General features: G+C 47.2%; 1 protein-coding gene across 1 annotated transcript in view; it reads left to right on the plus strand.

Annotated features, from left to right (window-relative positions):
- Positions 1-16,165, plus strand: part of TMEM182 (transmembrane protein 182) — a 65,974-nt gene extending 49,809 nt beyond the window's left edge. The window contains exon 5 of the mRNA XM_044925722.2: positions 15,787-16,165. Within this exon, the coding sequence (XP_044781657.2) occupies positions 15,787-15,932 (146 nt within the window). The 3' untranslated portion in view covers positions 15,933-16,165. The remainder of the gene's footprint in view (positions 1-15,786) is intronic.
- Positions 16,166-16,589: the final 424 nt, after the last annotated feature.

Consider the following 16,589-nt stretch of genomic DNA (forward strand, 5'->3'; position numbering starts at 1 on the left):
ACCCTAAAGCCTACCATTTTACCACTTACCCAGCTTCCAGAAAAATATGATTTCCAAGGTCTGTTACTTCCTATTCACAGACACAATAAGACAGAAAAAAAAGGCATTAAAATTTGTTTACTTCTCCAAATTGTTTTTCTTTGCAAAAGTTATGCATGTTCATTAAACCATTCAGAAAGTATAAATGAGTAGAAAGAAAGAAATTTCATCCGTAACTCCACCAGTAGAGTCAAGCAGTACATAAATAGTTCTAGTAGGTCACTTAAAGTTCTCAGTCGCTCAGTCGTGTCCAGCTCTTTGTGACCCCATGGACTATAAACCCACCAGGCTCCTCTGTCCAGGGGATTCTCCGGGCAAGAATACGGGAGTGAGTTGCCATGCCCTCCTCCAGGGCATCTTCCCCACCCAGGGATCAAACCCACCCACCTCTCTTCTGTCTGCTCCATTTGCAGGTGGGTTCTTTACCACTAGGGCCACCTGGGGACATTAGATAACTTAAAGGGTCATACAGAAAAGTGCTTTGTAAACTTAGATTTTTACTTAATATGACAGCTTGAACAATTTTGTGTCATTAGATATTTCAGAGATTATCTACACTCGCAATAGCAGCCAAGCCCACACATCTCAGACATGGGCCCGCCTGGTCTGTGTTAGAGTCTCTGATTCTGGAGATCCTGCTGTTTCTGAGTCGCTTTGCTGTTCTTCATGTGGACATATTTTAAAATGGAGAAATAACAAGGAATGTCCACCCTAGGTTATGGGCTTCCCAGGTGGCTCAGTGGTAAAGAATCCGCCTGTCAATGTAGGAGATGCAAGAGGTGGGTTTGATTCCTGAGTCAGGAAGATGCCCTGGAGGAGGAAATGACAACTCACTCCAGTATTCTTGCAGGGGAAATCCTGTGGACAGAGGACCCTGGTGGGCTACAGTCCATGGGGTTGCAGAGAGTTGGACACAGCTGAGCGACTGAGCACATACCCTAGGTTATTGAGTTAAATAATTGTGGACAATTGCAAATTGTATTGGTACTTTCTAGACTTCCACTGGTTGACAGTCAGACAAGACTAAGAACAGACAAGACTAAGAACAGGCTGACTCCGATTCTTGAGCACTTCCTGGGGGCCACTACCCATTCCTGCGCCATTTGGTGGTGTCACTCCCTTGGGGAGCTGAGGGACTGAAATTGAGAAGGTGTGGAAGTCGCCCAAGGCCACACGGTGAGGAAGGATTGGAGATGGTTCTCTAGGTGTTTGAACTCCATGCTCTTTCTATGACACCTCTTGGCTGCTCCCTAATAGGGGAAGGAAAATATTTGGGGCATATTTGAATGAAAACAGATTTCTGTGAATGATTAGGGTTGCATGTTGGTTGGTTGCATGAATGAAGAAGCTTGAAGTGAGCTACTTCCAAATCCTCCACTGAGAAGCCCCTCTGCTGCAGGCTTTGGGCTCCAGGCATTAAACGGAGTGGTTCAGAGGTCAAGGATCCCAGGGCATACGCAGTGACATCAGTGACCTAAAATATGTGTGAGGCTGTAGGAGTCTGAAGCCACTTGAATGGCTTATACCACCCTGAGTGCAAACTAGAAAGCCCAGTATCAGAAAGCAGATGCCACCTTGCAGAAGTGTCCTTCTGGCCTTATCTTTAGTGGCCATTGCTCATGGTGGGGCATCCCCGGTGGCTCAGCTGGTAAAGAATCAGCCTGCCACTGCAGGAGACACAAGAGATACAGGTTTGATCCCTGGATCAGAAAGGTCCCCTGGAGTAGAAAGTGGCAACCCACTCCAGTATTCTTACCTGGAGAATCCCATGGACAGAAGAGCCTGGCGGGCTACTGTCTATGGGGTTGCAAAAGATTCGGACATGGCTTAGTGACTAAACAACAGCAACAGAGAAAATAGGACTGCCAAAGAAGAGAAGTTACCTCAGAAGTTCCTGGGGTGGATTTCCGTATCTGGTTGGCTAACCAAAGGAGAAAAAAATACACACACACACACACACACACACAAACACATATATATACAAATTGAATTAGTGCCCTTATATATATATAATATATTATTTATGTATTATATATATAATATTTATATATAAATATTATGTATAATATATATTTATTATATATTATGAATATATATTTATAAATGTAAATATATATATAAAGGAAAGCACAGAATGATAATGAAAAATGGCTCCCCTGCACATCAGCCCTACTTGCCCCTTTGTTATGTGACTTCACTTTTGAATCAGATCCGTCTCCTCGCAACCCTAGCCTGCTGCCAGCCCCCACATGGCTATTTGGCAGCTATTTAAAGCATAGCTCATGTTACTGCACTGCAGGTCTGGGCACCCATGTTCCAACTGGGGCACAACTGATCTAAACAGACATCAACTTCAGGTCTTCTTCTCTGAAATTAAATGTGAAGGTGTGATCTCTATGATCCCCTTTTTCCTTTCTTTTGCATTATTTCTTTTTCAAACCATGTCTTACTTGCACCACAGGGGAACTTCTGTTTGATTGTCAGTCTGATAAACTATCTTCAGAAAGGTTAGCTTTCCTCCCTTCTCCATTTGCTTAAGAGCTTTGGAACTCAAAGATAAAAAGTGCTAAATGGGATGAAGTGACCTGTCAAGGGTAGATCCAGCATCTGTGAATGATTTCAGAGAATCCCCCAGCTTCAAGACTTTCCAGCCTGAGCTCTTTTTATTTGGCTTTCCTCTTCTCCTCTTTTCAAACTGAAGTGCTTTGTGTATCATGGGATCTTGGAAGCTTGTTTCTTGAAAAGAAACCATTTTCCCCCAGCCTGAGAAGCCTCATGCAAGACTTGGAAGTATGTGGTGGAGTGCTGAGCATTAGAGGAGCAGTGTAAAGCCTCACCTTCATTATCATACAGTGTATTTCACAGAATGGTCAAGAAAGACAAGCAACTTCCAAACGATTTGGCTGATACATACACAGGGTAGCAGTGACCTGTGGTTTTAGGATGAGACAAATAAAAATATTTTGGAATGTGACTTGGTTAGGAGACACCACTCTGCACAGCTGTTAATCAGAAAGGAGAAATCCAGTCCCGGCCCAAAGGTGATCAAAGGGTGTCAGCCTCTCAGGTCACTCATGATAAAAGCTACCCCTAGTGGAAAGAAATGGTAAAACTGCTAGTGAAATGGGCAGGGCATAACCTTTAAAAGGGTGACACAGCCCGAGGACATGACATAAATTGATTCTAACCAAATATGTCCAATATGGCAGACAAGTCAACTTCCACTAGACCTTGAGCCTTAGTTTAGCTCATTGCAACACATCAGCAAGCTAAACGACATGCCCATAGACTCCATGACACTTCCAAGTTGGTTGGTTAGTAGTCACTCAGTCGTGTCTGACTCTTTGCAACCCCAGGGACTGTACCCCACCAGGCTCCTCTGTCCATGGGATTTCCAAGGCAAGCATACTTGAATGGGTTGCCATTTCCTTCTCCATGGAATCTTCCTGACCCAGGGATTGAACCCAGGTTTCCTGTATTGCAGGTGGATTTTTTACCATCTGAGCCACTGGGGAAGCTCTAAAAAAAGAGTGGTGAAGAATTTCAAACACAGAACTATGGTTCTTTGGATATGCTTCGTTTTTTTTCTTTAAGACTTAAAAAATAATTAATTTTGTCTGTGCTGGGTCTTCACTGCTGCGCTTGGGCTTTCTCTAGTTGTGCTGAGTGGGGGCTACTCTCTACTTGCAGTGCCCGAACTTCTCATTGCAGTGGCTTCTCCTGTTGCAGGGCACAGGCTCTAGCTGTGCAGGCTTCAGCAGTTGCAGAGCAGGGGCCCAGCTTAGTTGCCCTGCAGCATGTGGAATCTCCCCAGACCAGGGATGGAACCTGTGTCCCCTGAATTGGCAGGCAGATTCTTATCCACTGGAGCACCAGGGAAGTCCCTTGGGATAGGACTCTTATGTAAGTTTCCGCCGTGACTTATGACAGACATGATGTGCCCAACTCATACGGTACTGGTAACGCAAGGCCAGGCATGGTTTTTGCTGTGGGTATTTTTTTCCCATAGGCTACACACCTACATTTTCTTATGTATTGTATGTATAAAGGTGAATGTATGTGGCAAGTAGAGAACACTCAAGAAAAATGTAAAATGTGGACGTATGTAGTGTTTGTGTGCTCCTGTTTCCCTGTGCCCGGCATGGAAGAGTGATCGGGATAGACACAGCGGTCACAGTTTTCAGCGGACTTCACCCGCCTTCGTCGTTTACGCCGCCAGGTTTCCACTTTGTACGTAATCAAGACATCTTCCAAGGATCTGTTTCTGAATTAACTCTTCTGTTTAACCGTTCTCCTCAATCTTCCTCCAAGTTCTATCCCCTGTAAATACTTCCTGTTTTCATTGACATCATAGTTGTTGTTGCCCTTTTCTGCTGGATTTATATGCCTGTGACTACATTTCACAATTTTCACTGGAAAAGGCCCCACTCATCTTGATAACATACAGTCACTTGAGCAAGTGGTGGCCCTTGTCGGGTTTTGTTGTAGCATTCATTCCTAGGCAATGTTGACGCTGTTGCTAAGGTGTCTGAGCCAATGGCAGCCTCATACACAACTGTGTTCAAGTCCAGCACTTCGGTATAAGCCAGAAGAAGTTGGAACTAGGACAGACGCATTTATAATATCGTTTGAGGGGCAGCTGGGGGTCAGTGCTAGATTTTAATTTATCTGATGCAGAGGCAACTCTTGCATAACAATAAGCCCTGGCTATCACACTGAATGGAAAATAACCACATTTTCACCTTGGAAAATATACTCCAAAGAGAACAGCATTTGTTTTCAGGGACCTATTCATGCCTTACTCCCCCTTCCCCCAGCCCCTTCCCTCTAGAATCATCCAGGAAGAAGGTAAACTTTTTAATCATCATTTGTACATGCTGGTAATTTCTTGACTAGTTTAGAATTTTTACAGCCTGGGGTAGGATCTGCCAAATCCTGTACAGCCCTTGGGCAGTGGCAGGGAGATGGGCTTGGATGACCTGCTGGGTCCTCCTTGAGTCTTTGAAATGCATCCCAGAGCTTAATTATGACAGCAGTCGTCATTATTCTGAGCCCCTCGTGGCATCCTTCACGAGAAAGATATAAGGAGAGTACAGTCAACATGAGAATCGGAACAGATGATGATCTCACGGAGGATTTTCTCTTTTCTAGGCAGGTGGGAGGTGGGAAGAGGGGTGGTGTGTTAGTAAATAAGAGGGCTGCTGGCAGGAGCTTATCAAATAAACCCTCAGTTATTTGTTCACAGTCTGGCATAAACTGGTTATGAATATACTCTTTGTATTAACTGAGATAACAGCCATGTTCATTTTGACCCTTTGCATCAAGCTAAGCCGGGTAGCTATCTTTCCCTTCTCCCACCACAGGCAATCCAGGCTCCAGAACCTCCTAGGAGTTGTCATGCACAGGGCCTGGGATACCGAGCACTGGAATATTTTCAGAACTTTTTATTTGTAAATAAATTTGAACTTACAGAGCAGTTTTAACTGTAGACAGAGAAAGCACAGGGCCACTCTTGAGAAATTAGCTGTGCTATAAAAAGCAGAGATACCACGTTGCCAACAAAGGTCTTTATAGTCAAAGCTATGGTTTTTCCAGTAGTCATGTACAGATGTGAGAGTTGGACCATAAAGAAGGCTGAGTGCTAAAGAATTGATGCTTTTGAACTGTGGTGTTGGAAAAGACTCTTGAGAGTCCCTTGGACAGCAAGGAGATCAAACAAATTAATCCTAAAGAAAACCAACCCTGAATATTCATTGCAAGGACTGATGCTGAAGCTGAAACTCCAAAACTTTGGCCACCTGAGGCAAAGACCCAATTCACTGGAAAAGACCCTGATGCCAAAAAAAATTGAGGGCGGGAGGAGAAGGGGACAACAGAGGATGTGATGGTTGGATGGCATCACCGACTTGATGGACATGAGTTTGAACAAACTCTGGGAGATAGTAAAGGACAGGGAAGCCTGGTGTGCTGCAGTCCAAGGGGGTGCAAAGAGTCAGACATGACTGAGTGACTGAACAATAGCAGCAACAACGAGACCTCCAAGACTGCACGCCCTTTCGGATTCACCAGCCTTTCCTCCGGTGTCTGTGTCCCAGGATCCGGGGCAGCAGCCCACACTGCATTTAGTTGCAGGGTCTCCTGGGCCTCCTCCCATCTGTGACCTTTCCTCAGTCTTTCCCTGTCGGTCGCGACCTTGACAGTTTTGAAGTGTACCTACCAGTTACCTTTTCAGGTGTCTGTTATTTTGATTTTGTCTGATATCTTGATGAATTGGAGCCAGGGCTTTGGGGAAAGAATGTCACAGGGATGATGGAATCTTCTCGGTACCTTGTATCCTGAGGTGTAGGACATTAATGTCCCATTAGGTGATGTAACAATCAGAGTGGGATCTGCTAAGTCAGCAGCACATAACCTATTCCACTTCTGTGATGGGGTCCTGAGTTAGCAAAGGCGCTCAGCTAACCTTGTGTACACTGCGTGTGTGTGCTGTGAGAAGTGTTCAGTGCCTTGAATCATTGGCTGGGCCTCTGTTTTACATGTCAGGGCTCTGTGACTTGTGGCCAGCATGATGGATAGACGTCTAAACACATCTCTGATGAGGCTATGGCTCTTTGCGGCCACTGGCGAGCCAAGCCCTGACCCCACTTTGCTGTGGTCTTAACTCTGGGGCCGAAGGGTCATCCGTTGATGAGCTTTAGGCACAACAGCCTGCTTGAGGGAAGAAGCACTGCCCCAGTTACACCTCAGGAGTTGTCTCTCTTATCTGCATGTGTTAACATTTGTCTTTTTTCTTCTCAACCCACTGAGGTGTAAAAATCAGTCTTATCATCACTCCACAAATTAAAAAAAAAAAAAACCAAAACACTGATGAACTGATGCTGAGGAAATTCCAGGTACTTGCAGGGTTATAGCGCCGTGGCGGTGCCGCATCACTGATGGGACCCAGGTTCTCTGGTGCTTAGTCCACGGACCTGCCTGGACACTCCAGCCGAAGAGCCTGGGGCTGCCGCCAGTCCAAAACAGTCCAGCCCGTAAGCAGGTGGCTTCTACTCCGAATTTGTTACCAAGTAATTGTGAAAGCCAAGTAAGGTTAGTTAATCACACTGGCTTTTCCGCTTGGTCGTTGTTATTTCAGGAATAAAATATTCCTGGGGTTTACTTCTAATTTAATGCCAAGATGCAAATTGTGCCCCACCTGTTTCACCTGAGGTGTTATTTATGCCCAAATAACACCTCCTAGATGAGGACCTATTGCGCATGTTTCCTCCTTCGGAAATTAAAGATAATAATAGTCATCAGCGGCACACAAAGAAATTGTAGGGGGTGGGAAAGGCGCAAAAAATTATAACAGTTCAGGAAAAACCAACATCAGGGCAAAGTGCTGTGGAAATGCTCACTGCAGAAGTCAAAAATTCTGACATCTCTGCAAATTCACCACCAGAGGCCAGGATAACACAAGTACTCCATACACATGAACTTCTTCCTACAAATACATACTGGCTACATAGAAGGCCAGAATCTAAAGCTAGAGGCAATTTTATATAACAATAACCATAGCTAAAAATTTTTTTAGTAGATTAATTTGTTAAGAACAGTTTTAGGTTCATAGCAATACTGAACAACAGGTGCCGAAATTTCCCATAGAACCTCTGCTTGCACCCCGATCCCCACAGGGTCCCCCCCACTGAAAAGGTACACTTGGTATGATTAATGAAGCTGCACTGACATGTCATTATTGCCTGTGATTACATTCCAGTTCACACTTCATGCTGTGCATTCTGTGAGTCTGGATGCACGTATAATGATGTGTACCCACCATTACAGTACCATACAGAGTAGGGTCACTGCCCTGAATATCCTGTGTTCTGCCTACTCATCCCTGTCTCCCCTTAACTCCCGGCAGTCACCCATCTTCTTCCTGTCTCTTTAGTTTTACCTTTTCCAGAGTGTCATATTGTTGCATAGTTGCAATTATACAGTATGCAGACTTTTATGCTGAAGCTAAAGCTCCAATCCTTTAGCCACCTGATGCGAAGACCCTGATGCTGGCAAAGACTGAAGGCAGGAGGAGAAAGGGACGACAGAGGATGAGATGGTTGGATGGCATCACCGACTCAATGGACATGAATTTGAGCAAGCTCCGGGAGATGGTGAAGGACAGGGAAGCCTGCAGTCCACGGGGTTGCAGAGTCAGACATGACTGAGTGACTGAACGACAACAAGCCTTTTCAGATGGGCTTCTTTCACTTAGCAATACCATTTAAGTTTCTTCTACATCTTTTCTTGATAGCTAATTTCTTTTTAGCACTGAATAGTATTCTGTTGTGTGACTCTACCGCAGGTTTTTTATTTTTAAGTCTACTCACCTTGATTTGTTGTTGCTTAGTTGATTTGTTGTTGATCTGTTGTTGCTCAGTCATGTCTGACTCTAAGGAGCCCCACAGATTATAGCCCACCAGGCTCCTCTGTCCATGGCATTCTCCAGGCAAGAATACTGCAGTGGGTTGCCATGCCCTTCTCCAGGGGATCTTCCCGACCCAGGGATTGAACCTGGGTCTCCTGCACTGCAGGGAGATTCCTTATTGTCTGAGCCACCAGGGAGGCCCAGGTCCTCATTATTTACTATAAATTTTCAACTCCTTTGGGTAAATACCAAGGATTGCCATTGCTGGATGGTATGGTAAGAGAATGTTCACCTTTGAAGAAACAGCCATAGTATCATTCACAGTGTCTCCTACTTTGCATTGTTGTTGTTTAGTCACTAAGTTATGTATGACTCTTTTGTGACCCCATGGACTGTAGCCCCCCCAGGCTCCTCTCTCCATGGGAAGAATACTGGAGTGGATTGCCGTTTCCTTCTCCAAGGGATCTTCCCAACCCAGGCATTGAACCCACGGCTCCTGCATTCTCAGGCAGATTCTTTACCACTGAGCCGCTGGGGAAGCCTCTCTACCCTCTACTTTGCATACCTCCCCCAACAATAAAGAGGGTTCCCGTTGCTCTCATCCTCTCCAGCACCTGGTGGTGTCCGTGCTCTGGATTTTGGACTTTCAAACGTGTGCAGTGGTGTCTCAATCTGCTGGAAGCTTCCGAGGGCTGACTATGCGGCAGACACTGGACTAAGCACTGTAGATGAGGCTCTCATTTCATCCTTACAAAAATCCTATTAAGTAAGTGCTATGACTTCATCTTCCCACCTCACAGAGAGGGAAGCAGTGGCTCAGAGACGATAACATTGCTTGCCCACGGCTCCGTAAATGATGAGCGTGTTCCAAGGAGCTCCCTGGGAATGTGAAACAGTTCATCTTCTGGGTGCTGCTGTGTGCCTCCATGACCCCTTTTACAAGGACGTGGACTCCAGATCTCTGAAGGGCCCCCTGGAGGTCATGGCCATTTAGGGACAGTAAGAGAACTGGTCCTTACAGGCCTCACCCTCTAGACCACCCCCCAACTTCTCAGCCATCAGTCATGCTGGGACTGGCTTCCAAGATAATGTATGCAGTCCTTGACTTTATGCTTCCTTGGTGGCCCAGTGCTAAAAGAATTTGCTTGCCAATGCAGGAGATGCAGGTTTGATTCCTGGGCACAGAAGATCCCCTGGAGGAGGAAATGGCAGCCTGCTCCAGTATTCTTACCTGGGAAATCCCGTGGACAGAGGAGCCTGGCAGGGCTACAGTCCATGGGGTCACAAAGAGTTGGACACAACTGAGCATGCGTGCATACAGGCCTTGGTTTTATATAGAAGAATCCTGATATATGCAGGCTGTGCCAAGCTTCTCAAATCCAGTGCTTATTTTGAATGTACTTAACGCTGAGATTAGAGATGGAAGACCTCTCTTGAGCACAACACATGAACTTACTGTCGCCTTGCTGTCTGCTTGAAATATACTCCCTGCCCTGCGCGGGCACTCTAGGCCCAGATGAGCACCCTGTGTTATTACGGGACCTCCCTCCAAGGCTAATTGTCTTCTCAGGTGGTTTCCATCCCCAGCTCTACGCTACCCCGTGGTGTTTCTGATTTTTTCATATGTAATAGAGAATTCTTAGAACATTAGTTCCAACCCAATTCAATTTTAAAAAACAAATGTTAGACACAGAGTGACGTTTGTGGATTTATTTTCAATTTAGGTGGCTGTAATTCCCCAAATGTCAAGAATTATAAAGTTGCTCATTCAAATAAGAAAAATCATAAAGCACTGACTGACTTTTTTACAGATTTCTTGTGAATGCTTTGCTGTGGTTGACAGGATGGAGATGCTGTTCTTGCATATATGAGAGCATGTAAAACTGATGGCAGAGTTAGGGTGAAAGAGGCTAGTGTGGGCCTTGGGAGCATTATGTGCTGTGATGATGATGCTGGGAGCGGGCTCTGTGGGACCCCGGGGCCCTGGAGGCCAACTTGAGGGATCCCAGAACCCGCCTGAGTCATGGGGTTCCCGGAGCAGCAGGGGAGCTGAGCAGAAGGTGGGGATGTGCTGGTTCAGGGCTTGGGGGTGGGGGCCTGAGTCATCTCCACACTAGGACTTGCTTTAGCTGCAGTCTCCTGCTTGCTATTCATGGGCACAAATTCCTTCACAGTGAGATCAGTAGTACTGCTACTGCTAAGTCACTTCAGTCGTGTCCGACTCTGTGCAACCCCATAGACAGCAGCCCACCAGGCTCCCCTGTCCCTGGGATTCTCCAGGCAAGAACACTGGAGTGGGTTGCCATTTCCTTCTCCAATGCTTAAAAGTGAAAAGTGAAAGTTTAAGTCGCTCAGTCGTGTTCGACCCTCAGCGACCCCATGGACTGCAGCCTTCCATGGGATTTTCTAGGCAAGAGTACTGGAGTGGGGTGCCATTGCCTTCTCCGGAGATCAGTAGTAAGAAATGCTGATTCATATGCAGAGATGCTCAGTTGCTCTGTTGTGTCCAACTCTTTACAACCCCATGCACTGCAGCCCACCAGGCTCCACTGTCCGTGGGATTCTCCAGGCAAGAAGACTGGAGTGGCTTGACATTTCTTCCTCCAGGAGATCTTCCCGACCCAGGGATTGAATCCGTGTCTCTTGCGGCTCCTGCCCTGGCAGGCGGCCTCTTTACCGCTGAGCCATCAGGGAAGCCCTGGCAGCGACGTCTTAAGGTGTCAGAATCCTGAGTGCACTCTGGAAACTGGTGCAGAGGATGAGGAGGTCCCTGATGGGGTCTGCAGGGGAATCTTAGAATCAGGGATCTGTGGAGAATGGGGAGCCTGGGGCGAAATGACTGTGGGGACCTGAGCCCAGAAGAGTGTCTCAGCTGTTCAGGCAGACTCTGAGAGCACAGCCAAGCCACTGGCACACAAAGGGCAGCAGAGGATAGATTTAGATACATCGTGGGTGTGAGAAGTGAGGGGAGAGGAGTCCAGGATGGCTCATCCTCTCAAAAGTGCATGAACCAAGCCCTGGATTCCATCTGCGGGGGGAACAGAACTTACTGTTGGGAGAACTCCATAGAAACTCAAAGAACCTGAAGTGACGGTGCTTTTGTTTCATATCTCTGATGGGCTCAGCTTCTCAGTCGATTTCCACCTGTTTATCTTTCTCTCTTCTTTATCTGACCATGAGCACTTTGGTCACCAGGAGTTTTCTTTTTGCCTTTGTATTTAATGTTTGTTTCACATGGCATAAAACGTGGATGCTAAATACATGCCATTTTCTGGCTGATTAGGATCCCAAAAAAGACCCCATAGCTGTTTTAAGAGGCTGGATGGATCTACTTTGTTGACTTAAATGGTTTGGAGCGACCTGCAGCCCACCTGAGTCAGCACTGATATATGATTTCTTTGCTCCTGGCAAATTCACGTCATCCCCAGCATCCTGTCCTAAACAGTCAAAATGCTCCTTTTCAGTTTGTTTGGAGCGCTACAAAAGGAGAAGTGTTACATATGACCAGCATGGCAAACAGTGTGACTTTGCGGGTAAATACTGGAACACCTTGAAACTGAAATGCACGGTAGCTGTAGCTCATGGCCAAACTAGTCAAAGAAGGGCTTGCTAGTCCGGCTGCCTGTGTGGTATCGCTGTTCTCAGCACGCGGCTTGTGCAGTCAGAACACCAGCGACTCTCCAGCAGAGAAAAGCACGGGGACGGAGGACCCCAGACTGATGGGTGAGAGTGAGTTGCAGGGATTACAACGGACAAAAAGATCCTCAGGGATGCTGCACACTGGGGAAAGGAGAGTAGAATTGTTTGGGGAAAGGAAAGGAGTAAAAAGGAATGGAATTCCATCCGTTCACAGAGAGAACTAGCTCTGGGTGCTTCTTTAGAAGAAAGAAGAAATTGAACTCACCCCCTTGAAATCTTAAAATAGAGGCTGTAACTTGCAAAATGGCCACTAGAGGGCTCGCTTCATCTATAATGAAAATTTTCCCTCGGAAACCCGGTATCTTTCCAAAAGGGTGTTGAGCCTGTCTGGAAGGGTGGTGGGAACTGGGGTGGGGGCGGGGAGGACCAGGGCAGCCTGAGACAGCAGAGTTCTGTCCTTGTGTGTGTCTCAGCGTGAAGTCCCCGAGGCTTAAGAGGCTAGTGTTTCCTGATTGTTGTAGCCTCAGTACTCAAAGCACCAATTCCAGGGACGAACTGCTGCTGCTGCTGCTGCTGCTGCTAAGTCGCATCAGTCGTGTCCGACTCTGTGCGACCCCATAGACGGCAGCCCACAAGGCTCCCCTGTCCCTGGGATTCTCCAGGCAAGAACACTGGAGTGGGTTGCTATTTCCTTCTCCAATGCATGAAAGTGAAAAGTGAAAGTGAAGTCTCTCAGTCGGGTCCGACTCCTAGCGACCTCATGGACTGCAGCCTACCAGGCTCCTCCGTCCATGGGATTTTCCAGGGAAGAGTACTGGAGTGGGGTGCCATTGTCTTCTCCACAGGGACGAACTAAAGGCTGTTTATTCCAACATAACTCTTCTGTCTGTGTGTGTTGGCAGGGGGGAAGGGGGGCAGTCCAGACCTGTTGACTGCTCCTGTCCCCCTAAGATGGGGCAGGGACCAAGTTGGACACAAGCATCTTTCTCAATCTTTCTGAGTTGTATTTAGTTAGTCATGTACGACTCTTTGTGACCCGGTGGACTGTAGCCCGCCAGGCTCCTCTGTCCATGGGCTTTCCCAGGCAATAATACTGGAGTGGGTTGCCATTTCCTTCTCCAGGAGATCTTCCCAACCCAGGGATTGAACCCAGGTCTCCTGCATTACAGGTAGATTCTTGACCGTCTGAGCCACCTGGGAAGCCCACTTTCTGAGTTGGGAAGATGCTATTTGGGCACAAAGAATAGGGTTAGTGGCCGGGCCATCTCAGCATCACACAGAGGCTGACATAGAGACCTGAAGGATAAAAGCTAAGGTGGGAGAGAGGTGATTTAAAAAAAGAATGTTTGACAGACAAGGTAAAATTCCAATTTCTTTCACAGAAAGCAAACTATTCCCAGAAAGAAGTGAATTCCCGACAACAGGGGGAGTCAGAGTCCAAATAAGAGCTCCGGCTGTAGGCACACTCTGTGGGTAATCGCTCAGTCCTTCTAACATTTTCCAGATCTGCCACCACAGGAACTGCGTAACTGACAAATCTTCAACTCACATGAAATTTAAGTGGTTTCCCCCATCACCTCTCACAGTTAAAAATACATCACATAAATTACGATCCTGCCTGGTGAAATATGCAGCGACTCTGTTGTCTGCTGTGTATTTCTAAAACATTTTGGCACTTTCTGCGGAAGTCATCTTCTCAGTTACGCCGAGGGACTTCTTTTTTCCAATTTCACTTTGTTGTTAAGTACAGTATCCTGGGGACCCCAGGATGGTGTGACGGCTGGGGTGTGACGGAGGGGACTGGTGTCTGCACACAGGGGCCAGGGAGAGAGCTGTCCAAGGACACAGCTGTGTCCCCTCCAGTTGCCAGTCCTGGGGCGGGGGTGGGGCCGGTGGTGATCCTGCCGGTTTGGGACCTGGCTGGAACCCGCCCAGCTCAGAGGGCACCAGAATGTGGGTGTGAATCTTCGTCCTGAAGAACCTCACCCTCACCTGATGAGCAGCTGCCGTTGGAGGAGCGGGGAGACCCCCCCACCCCACTTTCCTGCCCCCACCAAGGCCCTGCAGGAGCTCTCATGGGAGGAGGGTGGGACTGAGCCATGATTTCTTCCCAGCAGGGGTCATTATTGAACTAGGGAGAGGAGAAGCAGCTGCACGTTAGCTGAGCTGCCAACCAAAGACCTTGAGCCATAACCGTACCCAGGCCACGGCAGTGACTCGGAGGAATTGGAAACACTGCCTTCGCTGACTCTGAGGCTGGGAATCTGCAGTGGCTGCTGTCTTTGATCTCTTTCGTTCACCTGGATTTTTAAGTTTTAAGAAACTTAGTCGCCCACAGGGACACTAACAAGGGAGATGGCCACATTTCCCAGTGTCTGTAACTGTGTTCCTCCTATTTGCTGATTGTCCATATACACATTTTGTTTGTTTCTTAATGGGAAGGAGTGATGATGTTATGGGCTTCCCAGGCGGCACTAGTGGTAAAGAACCTGCCTGCCGGTGCAGGAGGTGTAAGAGACTCGGGTTCAATCCCTGGGTCAGGAAGATCCCCTGGAAGAGGGCATAGCAACCCCTTCCAGTGTTCTTGCCTAGACAATCCCATGGACGGACGAGGCTGGTGAGCTGGAGTCCACAGGGTCCCAAAGAGGCAGACATGACTGAAACGACTTAGCAGGCACGCACAAAGATGTTACAGAGAGAACTCAGGAATTCAAACTCTGGGTTCAGATTCTTGCTTCTCCACCCGACATGTGTGTTACTTTGGACAATTTACATAATTTAGAGCTTTGAAGCGCAGTTCCATGACAGGGTAATTGTGAAGGTTAAATAAGATAATATTCATGAAGGCACCTCGTATGGTTAGTTACATCTGAATCCAGATGCATTGCTGAGATACTGTTTAGATTTCATTATTATCTTAATACTTTAATTTCATTTTGAATAGATTCTGTTCATACGTTATTACCCATGTATAAATTACAACCTCTAGGATGATAACATGCTTTGCTCATCTGGGTCCAAACGCCTCCTGACGGTCTGTGCTCTGAAGTCCTGCTCGACACCAATGCAAGCTCATTATCTCTATGGATCAGTGTCCTTTCTGCTCTCTTTGTTCCGTGTGATGGTGATGTCCCCTTTCCCTGACCTTGAACTGTGGGACTCACCTCGACTTCTTAGCCACGGTCGTCCATTTCCAAGCACATCCCTGAAGTGTCAGTGCCATTTCCAAAGCCTGCACTGTCTCTTTTGTCTGCTGCTTTTTTTTGCATTGCTTGTTGGCAGGGTGACTGGTCTGGCTTCCTGCCTCAGAGACTCCTGAGTTGCTGGGGAGCGCGCCCCAAACCCCAGTTCCAGCTCCCCGTGCCTGATCCATGCCCTCGGAGTTGTCGAGTATGGGGGTCCAGGACGACGTGACTGACATACACTCCGGATTTTGTTGGGGACCATTGTCACATACATCTCTGACCTCGAGTCTGTCCTACCTTTAAATCCAAAGGGTGCATCACTCATATCATGTTCTTCTTAAAGATGTATTTTTATCTTGCCCCTTCCCTGCTGTGCATCTGTGTGTTTCATAGAGAATGGACTTAACGTCATAGTCAGGTGACGTCATCATGTAGCGAAACACCTGGTACCTGGTCCTCACTTACTTACAATAGATACCTCTCCATGGTCCCCCGAGTCACAACCATTTCCTTTTCCAGGGACGATCCTGATGCACAGGAGGGCCACTGGCAATGCCCCTGGGCCGCAGCTGCTGATGCAGAGAGCAGGTTTCTGGTTCAGTGGGTGCAGAAAGATGCTACTGCCAAGAAGAGGAGATCTGAAACACAGAGACATTGCTGTCTGATGCCATGGCCTCTGAGTCCCATGAACAGCAGCCCATCCCTTAAGATGCTGAGGCTTCCAGACACAGCTGGGTTCTGTCCCCCTGAGCCTCAGTTGCTCAGGTCAGCCCCTTATGGGACACTCTGGCATCCCCCAATCATGCTTCGTCATGTCCGACTCTTTGCAACCCCATGAATTGTAGCCAACCAGGCTCCTAGGTCCATGGGATTCTCCAGGCAGGAATACTTGGAGTGGAGTGCCATTTCCTCCTCCAGGGGATCTTCCAACCCAGGGATGGAACCCTAGTCTCCTGTGGCCCCTGAACCGGCAGGCAGATTCTTTACTACTGAGCCACCTGGAAACTCCCCCAGTAACTAGTCTTTTTTCTCCTTCTTATTCAAGTCATTCAATCTCTCTTGTTAGCAAATTGACAGAGCATAATCTGATATGTTATTGGAGATTTAATCTGTTAATGATACAGTTCCAATCACACTATTTCTCACAAGCCCTTGAGAAATTTCTTCTCTAAAATTAAACAGTTCTCCTAATAAATTCCGCTCTTTATGTGGAATTTCCAGTTACTCGTCTCTCGAAGCCTTTCTGTCCCAATCCCTCCTGAATCTTCTTCAGTAGTCGATGGTAACCACTCTCCACTCTCTTCCACCATCGCTGGTATAAA

The sequence above is a fragment of the Bubalus bubalis genome, chromosome 12, assembly GCF_019923935.1.
Source record: "Bubalus bubalis isolate 160015118507 breed Murrah chromosome 12, NDDB_SH_1, whole genome shotgun sequence".
Lineage (NCBI taxonomy): Eukaryota > Metazoa > Chordata > Mammalia > Artiodactyla > Bovidae > Bubalus > Bubalus bubalis.